The sequence below is a fragment of the Hordeum vulgare genome, chromosome 4H (genome assembly GCF_904849725.1).
Source record: "Hordeum vulgare subsp. vulgare chromosome 4H, MorexV3_pseudomolecules_assembly, whole genome shotgun sequence".
Taxonomy (NCBI): domain Eukaryota; kingdom Viridiplantae; phylum Streptophyta; class Magnoliopsida; order Poales; family Poaceae; genus Hordeum; species Hordeum vulgare.
Window position 1 is genome coordinate 589499441 of NC_058521.1, and position 11760 is coordinate 589511200.

Sequence of the window (11760 nt, forward strand, 5' to 3'; positions counted from 1 at the left end):
AAGGAAGCATCATAGATCGCATCTATAGATGGACTTTCATTGCTTCAAAAGATGGACCATCAAGACGTGCTTAGTCCTGGTTTTTAAAATATATTTCTGTAACAATTATAATACAATTATTATGTGATCTTGAATTTTGTGCGGAGACATGTTTCTAGATCATATGTTACACACGTTCTCATATTGTTTTATATAAGACACCGATAGATTGCTCGATAAAAAAACTCAAATATGTTTTACTATAGATTATGATACGTGTGTTGGATCACAAATATGTCACAATTTTGAAAATATAATTTGAGTGACATAATAACATTTTGTACCGTCTGAAAAAATCAGAAATTATTTTACTATGATACCATATGAACCTTTTTTTTTTGAGACGTGCGTTGCACGTGCATGCTTACTAGTACAATATAAAAGCTTTCGTTCTGTAATATAATAGCGTTTTTAACATTTATCTCTCCTAATAATAAACCATGGATCGCTGCTGCCGTACGTCGCTGGCGGTTTTGCAAAAAGGTCCTTCTGTTTTCAGCTATTCAACCCGCGGTCCTTTTCTGAGTTAAAAAACGTTTCATTCTTACGTGAACCCCCTCGCAGTCACCCTCGTCTTCCGGCCCACGGCCTCCGCTGCCTGCTCCGCATCGGCGAGCTCTCAAGATACCCGCTCCCCCTACAGCAGTGTGTGCGCCTCCTTTGCGGCCGCGCCGTTCTGCTCTCTGCTTCCTCCTCTCCCAAGACTCTCATCTCATCTCCATGGAAGAAACAAGGACCCGCGTATTCCACTATGCTCTCAATGGGCGACGCCGCCTTCTTGGCCGTCTCCGTCTCCAGGAACCTTCCAGCCCAGGTGGCCAGGCGCGGGTTCCTGCCCGCGTCGATGACCATCACGCCGAACATCTCGCGCAACGCCTCGAACCAGAAGAGGTGGCACCCGAGCGCGAGGTCGAGGTACCCGACGGAGTCGCCGGCGTAGAAGGCCTTGCCGCCAGGGCAAGCGTCGAAGGCGTCCTCCAAGGGCCTGACCGCCGCGAGCGCAGCGTCGAGCCTCTCCGCTCGCTCCTTCTCGGTGGTCGCGCGCAGGATGCCTAGCATCGCGGAGACCACCTTGTCGTCGACGTAGGCTGCCCAGAATCGGGAGACGACACGGTCATAGGGGTCGGCGGGGAGGAGCGAGGCTGCGCCGGCCCAGACCTCGTCGACGTACTCGACGATGACGAGCGACTCGTAGACGGGCCTGCCGGCGTGGATGAGGACGGGGACCTTCTTGTGCACCGGGTTGGAGGCGAGGAGGAGGTCGCCCTTGTCGAACAGGTCCTGCTCCAGGTCCTCGTAGCTTACACCCTTGAGGTGCAGTGCCATGCGCACGTGGACCGCGAACGGGCTCACCACCGTGCCCAGCAGCTTGACGCCTTCTCCTTCGCCCGCCATCGTCTTCGACCGATCTCTTCCCCTCACGATTACACTATCTGCTCTCCTGTGTCTGTGCTCTGAACTGAATTTGTAAGTGCATATAGTAATAATATCTTCGTTCTCCTTGTTGTTAATTTATATAGGCAGGAAATTAGGCTGACCAGTTGGCACAGGTCTATGACTATGTGCGTCGCCGTTGGCGTGTGCAGCATGCTTGCACGGAAGAAGGTTGACTAGTCGGCATCACACGTAACGCTTCACTGATGGACGATATTATTCAGAGTGATTACAAAGATGTTGCATATAGAGTCAGGGAGAAAGGTAGGGACACAATTAATCCAAACAAGATAGTTTTTCAAATCTTAGCCCAAATATATTTTATATTGATTCTACCCATACCATCTGTATGTTGCAATTTTCTTCCATATTGTTGATTTCATCCCTTCTAATAACCGATCGAATAGTGAATAATCCATTTCATATATAACTCCAAGCAATGAAGTCAGTCGTATTATGCATACGGAGAGGAGTCAAGGGCACCCACGAAACATCAATTGGCCACAACGTTTGTCTCGTCAACTCTTCATTTTGAAAATCGGAGACTAGATCAATAAGAGACCTTTGACATGTTCCTATTTGCAATTTTTGGGATCCATGCATCTTTTTAAATATCAATATTTTGTCATGATGTAATGACTTGTTTATCCACTGCAAAAAGTTTTGCTACTGTCTTAGAATTCTTACTTCTAAGAGTCGGACTAATGATCCCAATGCCGCTGAACGAGCGCTAAGAACATCTACAACCATAATTGCCAAATCCCGGCACATCCACGGACACTGATTAGGCGGCCCGCAAGTATCCACTGGGAGGGGCGGAGGGCGGGGGAGGCTGGAGCCGGCGGCGCTAGGTCTCGCCTCCCCGCTCGCGGGAGTGGGCGAGACGAGCGGGCCGTTTGTTTTACGATGTTGCCCGGATCAGATCCCGGCTCCGTTCTGATCAAACCGTTCCGGTATTTTTTCACACGAAGGGTTGGGGAGCGGAGATTCGACGGTAGGGTTTGGTGATGGCCTCGACCCCCGCAGCTTCGCGATGACCTTGTCCCTCAACGCCCACGAAGACGAGAACGGCCATGCCTTTTTCGGCTTGGCGGTGGCTGCAGGGGCTTGGTGCGGCGCGGGGACGAGCTGCGCATCGGGGACATGGATCCGACGTGGGGACGAGCGCACCGAGCAGCTTGAGCCAAGATCCGACACGGGGACGAGCGCACCGAGCAGCTTGAGCCACGGGGACGGTCTGCTTTGCTCACCTGAGCGGTGAAGATGAGCATCCATGTCCTGCCGGGCGACTCGGCCCCGCCGAGCATCTCAAAGAAGGTGGAGGTGTCGAGCTTGGCCTTCTTGATCTTGGCCAGCGCCGCCAGCACCTCCGGGGCCGGCACCTTCCTCGTCTTGGCCGCGTCCTTGAGCACCTTCACGCTCTCCGCCACGGCCTGTGCTGAACCAGAACCAAGAAACCACCTTATATGGCAGCCAAATTGCGGGCAGTTTCTTCTAAGTGAGATGGAGATGGGACTCTGTTTGCGATGGTCGCTGCTCACCAATAGGGCAGAGGTTTCTTCCGGCTGCGGAGGGGGCGACGAGGAGGGCTCCTTCCGGACATCCGGCGACGCGGCGGCGGCGACGGTCAGGGAGACGCCGCGGGGACGGCGGGGGCTAGAGCGGAGGCCGAGCTACGACGGGGCAAGCCCGCAACGCCGCAGGGGCCGCGGGGAGGCTGGAGCGAGCGTGGAAACAAAGAGGCGGACGAGGCCATCGCCTTCATCTTGCTCGGGCTGGCAGGCAGGTTGCTGTGTTCTCCGACGAGGTGCCGAGATGGTAACCACGAGCTTGGAGTGTGTGTGGCTGTGGTGTGTGGAGGGACAAGGTCCGTGTGACCATGCAAGTGTGGAGTGGACACTTGGGGAGCACATGTCGACAAAGCCACCCTACTTCCACGGCTTCAAAACCTTCTCTCTGATGAATGTATTCCTTCCTTGCATTACTCCCTTCGATCCGTATTATACTTGATTTACTTCCTTTTTACATAAATTATCCGAATTTGTGGCCCCCACTTCGATATGATATCAAATCAAGGAGAGGAGAAAGGGGGTATTCGTTTATATAAACATTTTTATTAAAAATAACAAATTTTTATTTAACCTTATCATCAATGTTTATTAAAATTTAATTAAAAATGACACACAATGTTTTTTTTCCGCCCGATGCAACGCACGGGCATTTGTACTAGTTATATTTATGGGAGAGAGGGAGTAGTTTGGTATTTTGGCAGCGAAAGTTCGTTAGCACCCCACTAATCAGTGGTGATCGATCCTAGTAATGCGCTAGTTAAAAAATTTGAAAAAGGAGATGGCACATACATCTGACACGTACGTTCTCTGACTCTCCGAGCTTGAGTTGAGCTACATCTTCCATCGGGCACGTCACTGCATATTGTACATGTACATGTGATAAAATAAAAACATAGTTTCATCCAGCTAACACTTAACCACTACCGTCGCAAGGGCCAGATCACGCGGTCGGCCTGTCTCTCTCTCTCTCTCACGGTCTGCAAGAAAACTAAGATAGATAAACCGATCCTAGATTAGGAAAAGATAAACTAGCTGTGGATTAGCATACCGAGGCATAGCGTGCCGTCGCTACTCTTTGTCTTGACCGGGGAACAGTCGTATAATTCTGCGTAGATTTCAAGAAAAAGTAGAGTCCGGCGATCTCACAAAGACCCCGCCCCCCTAAATTTGTTTCATCGGCGGACAAAAGAATCAGTCCGCGGGACGTACGTATGCACAGAACGGCCATTCAAGTTATTCGCATACACTTCAACCATAATATGAAGGGAGCTGCTAGGCGTCTACCGATGGATCCGTACTAAACATCGATCACTGAAATAGCCGTTCGATTTATTTGCTGGCATGCGGTTTGATTGCCTCTTCTGACCAATTAATTCCTGAAGCAACGGTTCAGTTGCACAAACGAGCTCATTGCCCTGTAAAAATCTTTGCATCAGAGGTCGCTACGTAAAAATCAGTCGTTCGATTTATTTACTGGCATGCGATTTGATCGCCTCCTTTGACCAATTAATTCCTGAAGCCATGGTCCAGTTGCAGAAACGAGCTCGTTGCCCTGTAAAAATCTTTGCATCAGAGGTCGTGCCGTAAAAATCTTTGCAACAAATGTCATGTTGCAAAAAACTTTTACAACATATGTGAGGTTGTAGAAAAAAATTGTTCGTCTTTTTGAAACATATGTACTGTTGCGGAAGATTTTTTTCCAACGAAGGTCATGTTTCCAAAAACTTTACCTTGCACGTTCTCACACCGAGCACTCCTCCGACACTTTCTTCAAGCTGAGTTATGTTTCTGAAACAAGACCCTTATTGCGGAAGAAAAATATATTCGTTGTTGAACCCTTTTTTCTTTTAGAAAAAATACTATGTTGCGGAAATCTTTTGAAACTAGCCAATTGCTGAAAAAAACTTCACGACCAAACCTTTTTCTGAAACAGTACATGTGTTGCAGAAACCTTCTGAAACAATACTCTTGTTGCATGAAAGGAAAACTGACTGCACGAGACTTGTCGTCAACGACGAGCACTCGATTAAGACCAATCCGACGGCTAAGCAAGCGGTGGATGATTCACGTGCATCAGCCGGTTGAGCAATAGAGTTTTCCTAATATGAACTAAAAACTGTACTGGATTAAGTTAAAACTAGTCTATGACCGTTGTGGGCGAATATCCATAGCCATAACACGGATACCCTTATAACTAGTTTACGATCGGCCATGAAGGACCTTTCTTGTCTTCTCCTTCTTCAGCGGCGCCGTTGATCAAAGTGGTACTGAAGTGATATGCATCTGCCGGAGGGGAAGGTTGACCTCCTTCCATAAAGCATGGATGAGGATTGGTTTTGGAGAGTGGGGGGGGGGATGGCTTGCGAGAGTGTGCAAGTCACCGACTATGCATGTTGGTGATGCCGCAGCAGTGGCCTTCGTGGGACCCAAGTAGCGGCGGCCTACCATGTTCTACTTTTACTCTTTGATGGCGGTAGGCAACGGTGGCCTTTATGGAACCCAAGCAGCAGTGACCTCCGGTGTTCTACTTTTACTCGTTGATGGCGGCAGGCGGCGGTGGCCTTAGTGATACCCAAGCGGCGGTGGCCTCTCATGTTTTACTTTTGCCCATTGATGGCGGCAAGGCAATGACATGTTGGTCGCCGCGTCTTCAATCTCCGCGAAGACAACTTCTTTCTCCGTCGACAAGGCGCATCTCCGTCAACGTTAGCGACGAATGTAACGGTCGCAGGCACGGGAGAAGTGGTATGAAATGCGGTCCATCAAATGCTCGCTGACGCGCCCGGGCGCATCCATGGACAGTGACCGGTCACGCCTCAAAAAAAGACTACCGCATCCGCACATCTCATATTTGATACCTCAAATCCATACAAAAACATGCAGCATATTAAACCTATGTACTACGTACGAGCTAGCTACTCTTCCTCGGAGATATCGACGATCTTCATGCCCTTCGACGGATTGATGTGTGATAGATGCATCCCCCCCGACGTCGGTGCTATGGCCCCCTCCGCCCCTCCGACTGCTTCGGTGTGGCTTCCTCTGCTGCTATCTCCGCCTCGAACTCATCGAAGAGGGCGTCGACCTTCGCGTGCCTCTGCCATATGAGCCTGCGATTCGCCTCCACCTCAGCCTCATCCCGGATGGAATCCACGATGGCCTGCTCCTCCGCCATCTCGTCGGCTTGGGGCGACGATGAACTCTTCCTTCGCCTCTGCCATGTTGAAGTCCAGAGCATCATCCTCCTCCTCCATCTCGTCCTTCTCCGGCTGCTCCTCCTCCTCCTCCATTTCCGACAAGTCCGGAGGAAGACCCGCAACGATGCAGGCGGCGTGCCGAGCCTAGATCTCCACCTCGATCTGTTGGAATTATGCCCTAGAGGCAATAATAAATATAGTTATTATTATAATTCCTGTATTAAGATAATAGTTTATTATCCATGCTATAATTGTATTGAATGAAGACTCATTTACATGTGTGGATACATAGACAAAACACCGTCCCTAGCATTCCTCTAGTTGGCTAGCCAGTTGATCAAAGATAGTCAGTGTCTTCTGATTATGAACAAGGTGTTGTTGCTTGATAACTGGATCACGTCGTTAGAAGAATCACGTGATGGACTAGACCCAAACTAATAGACGTAGCATGTTGATCGTGTCATTTTGTTGCTACTGTTTTTCTGCGTGTCAAGTATTTATTCCTATGACCATGAGATCATATAACTCACTGACATCGGAGGAATACTTTGTATGTATCAAACGTCGCAATGTAACTGGGTGACTATAAAGATGCTCTACAGGTATCTCCGAAGGTGTTAGTTGAGTTAGTATGGATCAAGACTGGGATTTGTCGCTCCGTGTGACGAAGAGGTATCTCGGGGCCCACTCGGTAATACAACATCACACACAAGCCTTGCAAGCAATGTAACTTAGTGTAAGTTGCGGGATCTTGTATTACGGAACGAGTAAAGAGACTTGCCGGTAAACGAGATTGAAATAGGTATGCGGATACTGACGATCGAATCTCGGGCAAGTAACATACCGAAGGACAAAGGGAATGACATACGGGGTTATACGAATCCTTGATACTGAGGTTCAAACGATAAGATCTTCGTAGAATATGTAGGATCCAATATGGGCATCCAGGTCCTGCTATTGGATATTGACCGAGGAGTCTCTCGGGTCATGTCTACATAGTTCTCGAACCCGCAGGGTCTGCACACTTAAGGTTCGACGTTGTTTTATGCGTATTTGAGTTATATGGTTGGTTACCGAATGTTGTTCGGAGTCCCGGATGAGATCACGGACGTAACGAGGGTTTCCGAAATGGTCCGGAAACGAAGATTGATATATAGGATGACCTCATTTGATTACCGGAAGGTTTTCGGAGTTACCAGGAATGTACCGGGAATGACGAATGGGTTCCGGGAGTTCACCGGGGGGGGGGGGGGGGGGCAACCCACCCCGGGGAAGCCCATAGGCCTTGGGGGAGACACACCAGCCCTTAGTGGGCTGGTGGGACATCCCACAAGTGCCCTATGCGCCAAGGAAAAGAAAATCGAGAGAGAAAGAAAAAAAAAAGGAGGAGGTGGGAAGGAAGGGGGACTCCCTCCCACCAAACCTAGTCCAACTCGGTTTGGGGGGGGGGGAGTCCTCCCCCTTGGACTCGGCCGACCCCCTTGGGGCTCCTTGAGCCCCAAGGCAAGGCCCCCTCCCTCCCACCTATATATACGGAGGTTTTAGGGCTGAATTGAGACGACTTTTCCACGGCAGCCTGACCACATACCTCCACGGTTTTTCCTCTAGATCGCGTTTCTGCGGAGCTCGGGCGGAGCCCTGCTGAGACAAGGTCATCACCAACCTCCGGAGCGCCGTCACGCTGCCGGAGAACTCTTCTACCTCTCCGTCTCTCTTGCTGGATCAAGAAGGCCGAGGTCATCGTCGAGCTGTACGTGTGCTGAACGCGGAGGTGCCGTCCGTTCGGTACTAGATCGTGGGACTGATCGCGGGATTGTTCGCGGGGCGGATCGAGGGACGTGAGGACGTTATACTACATCAACCGCGTTCACTAACGCTTCTGCTGTACGGTCTACAAGGGTACGTAGATCACTCATCCCCTCTCGTAGATGGACATCACCATGATAGGTCTTCGTGCGCGTAGGAAATTTTTTGTTTCCCATGCGACGTTCCACAACAGTGGCATCATGAGCTAGGTTCATGTGTGGATGTCTTCTCGAGTAGAACACAAAAGTTTTTGTGGGCGGTGATGTGCGTTTTGCTGCCCTCCTTAGTCTTTTCTTGATTCCGCGGTATTGTTGGATTGAAGCGGCTTGGACCGACATTACTCGTACGCTTACGAGAGACTGGTTTCATCGCTACGAGTAACCCCGTTGCTCAAAGATGACTGGCAAGTGTCGGTTTCTCCAACTTTAGTTGAATCGGATTTGACCGAGGAGGTCCTTGGATGAGGTTAAATAGCAACTCATATATCTCCGTTGTGGTGTTTGCGTAAGTAAGATGCGATCCTACTAGATACCCGTGGTCACCACGTAAAACATGCAACAACAAAATTAGAGGACGTCTAACTTGTTTTTGCAGGGTATGCTTGTGATGTGATATGGCCAACGATGTGATGTGATATATTGGATGTATGAGATGATTATGTTGTAATAGATAATATCGACTTGCACGTCGATGGTACGGCAACCGGTAGGAGCCATAGGGTTGTCTTTATGCTAACATTTGTGCTTGAAGATGTGTTTACTATTTTGCTAGGATGTAGCTTTAGTAGTAATAGCATGAGTAGCACGACAACCCCGATGGCAACACGTTGATGGAGATCATGGTGTGGCGCCGGTGACAAGAAGATCGTGTCGATGCTTTGGTGATGGAGATCAAGAAGCACGTGATGATGGCCATATCATGTCACTTATGAATTGCATGTGATGTTAATCCTTTTATGCACCTTATTTTGCTTAGAACGACGGTAGCATTATGAGGTGATCTCTCACTAAAATTTCAAGACGAAATTGTGTTCTCCCCGACTGTGCACCGTTGCTACAGTTCGTCGTTTCGAGACACCACGTGATGATCGGGTGTGATAGACTCAACGTTCACATACAACGGGTGCAAAACAGTTGCGCACGAGGAACACTCGGGTTAAGCTTGACGAGCCTAGCATGTGCAGACATGGCCTCGGAACACATGAGACCGAAAGGTCGATCATGAATCATATAGTTGATATGATTAGCATAGGGATGCTTACCACTGAAACTATACTCAACTCACGTGATGATCGGACTTGGGATAGTGTAAGTGGATCATGAACCACTCAAATGACTAGAGAGATGTACTTTTTGAGTGGGAGTTTAGCATATAATTTGATTAAGTTGAACTCTAATTATCTTGAACATAGTCTAAGTCCACTTTAAATATATTTGTGTTGTAGATCATGGCTCACGCGACAGTCATCCTGAATTTTAATACGTTCCTAGAGAAAGCTAAGTTGAAAGATGATGGAAGCAACTTTGTAGACTGGGCTCGTAATCTTAAGCTAATCTTACAAGCTGGGAAGAAGGATTATGTCCTTAATGCTGCGCTAGGAGATGAACCACCCGCTACGGCTGATCAGGATGTTAAGAACGCTTGGTTAGCACGTAAGGAGGACTACTCAATAGTTCAATGTGCAGTCTTGTATGGCTTAGAACCGGGACTTCAACGTCGCTTTGAGCGTCATGGAGCATTTGAGATGTTCCAGGAGTTGGAGTTTATCTTTCAGAAGAACGCCCGGATCGAGAGGTATGAGACCTCCGATAAATTCTATGCTTGCAAGATGGAGGAAAACTCGTCTGTCAGTGAACATGTGCTCAAAATGTCTGGGTACTCAAACCGTCTAGCTGAGCTGGGGATTGAACTCCCGCAAGAAGCTATCACTGACAGAATCCTTCAATCACTGCCGCCAAGCTACAAAGGCTTTGTGTTGAACTACAACATGCAAGGGATGAACAAGTCTCCCGACGAGTTGTTTGCGATGTTGAAAGTCGCAGAGTCTGAACTCCGTAAAGAGCATCAAGTGTTGATGGTGAATAAGACCACTAGTTTCAAGAGAAACGGCAAAGACAAGAAGGGCAATTCGAAGAAGAGCGGCAAGCCTGTTGCCAATCCGCCGAAGAAACCCAAGGCTGGACCTAAGCCTGAAACGGAGTGCTACTATTGCAAGGGTATGGGTCACTGGAAGCGCAATTGCCCCAAGTATCTGGCAGATAAGAAGGCGGGCAAAGAAAAATCAGGTATATTTGATATACATGTTATTGATGTGTACTTAACCGGCTCTCGTAGTAGTGCCTGGGTATTCGATACCGGTTCTGTTGCTCATATTTGCAACTCGAAACAGGAACTGCGGAATAGACGAAGGCTGGCGAAAGATGAAGTGACGATGCGCGTAGGAAATGGTTCCAAGGTTGATGCAATCGCCGTCGGCACAGTGTCACTTCAGCTACCGTCGGGATTAGTGATGAACTTAAATCATTGTTATTTAGTGCCTGCATTGAGCATGAACATTATATCCGGATCTTGTTTATTGCGAGACGGTTACTCTTTTAAGTCAGAGAATAATGGTTGTTCTATTTCTATGAGTAACATCTTTTATGGTCATGCACCGAATGTGAGAGGATTGTTCATATTGAATCTTGATAGCGATACGCATATACATAACATTGAGACCAAAAGAGTTAGAGTAAACAATGATAGCGCCATATTTTTGTGGCACTGCCGCTTGGGTCATATTGGTGTAAAGCGCATGAAGAAACTCCATGCTGATGGACTTTTGGAGTCACTTGACTTTGATTCACTTGACACGTGCGAACCATGCCTCATGGGCAAGATGACTAAGACTCCGTTCTCCGGAAGAATGGAGCGTGCAAGTAACTTATTGGAAATCATACATACCGATGTGTGTGGTCTAATGAGCGTGGAGGCACGCGGCGGATATCGTTATTTTCTCACCTTCACTGACGATTTGAGTAGGTATGGTTATGTCTACTTGATGAAGCACAAGTCTGAAACATTTGAAAAGTTCAAGCAATTTCAGAGTGAAGTGGAAAATCATCGTAACAAGAAGATCAAGTTCCTACGGTCTGATCGTGGGGGTGAATATCTGAGTTTCGAGTTTTGTGATCACTTAAGAAAATGTGGAATTGTTTCACAGTTGACACCGCCTGGAACACCACAGCGTAATGGTGTGTCCGAACGTCGTAATCGTACTTTGTTAGAGATGGTGCGATCTATGATGTCTCTTACTGATTTGTCGTTATCATTTTGGGGTTATGCATTAGAAACAGCTGTATTCACTTTAAATAGGGCACCATCAAAATCCGTTGAGACGACACCATACGAATTGTGGTATGGCAAAAGGCCAAAGTTGTCGTTTCTTAAAGTTTGGGGATGTGATGCTTATGTCAAAAAGCTTCAGCCTGAAAAGCTGGAACCCAAAGCGGAAAAGTGCGTCTTCATAGGTTACCCAAAAAAGACAGTTGGGTACACCTTCTATCTCAAATCCGATGGCAAAGTGCTTGTTGCTAAAAACGGAGCTTTTCTCGAGAAGGAGTTTCTCTCGAGAGAATTGAGTGGGAGGAAGATAGAACTTGACGAGGTTGTCGAACCTCTCATCCCTCTGGATGGTGGCGTAGGGCAAGGGGAAACCTCTGTCGTTGCGACGC

At 48.2% G+C, this 11760-nt stretch overlaps 1 protein-coding gene and 1 pseudogene across 1 annotated transcript; both read right to left on the reverse strand.

Moving 5' to 3' along the window:
* Positions 1–442: 442 nt before the first annotated feature.
* On the reverse strand, positions 443–1860 carry LOC123447341 (probable glutathione S-transferase GSTU6). Its single transcript, XM_045123935.1, has one exon. It carries the CDS (start codon positions 1432–1434, stop codon positions 604–606), a length of 831 nt encoding a protein of 276 aa, XP_044979870.1. The 5' UTR covers positions 1435–1860; the 3' UTR covers positions 443–603.
* Positions 1861–2519: 659 nt separating this feature from the next.
* Positions 2520–3415, reverse strand: LOC123450851 (annotated as a pseudogene).
* Positions 3416–11760: the final 8345 nt, after the last annotated feature.

Bases quoted from the DNA above. Each gene is read 5' to 3' on its own strand.
- LOC123447341 (XM_045123935.1), bottom strand. From the start codon at position 1,434: ATGGCGGGCGAAGGAGAAGGCGTCAAGCTGCTGGGCACGGTGGTGAGC.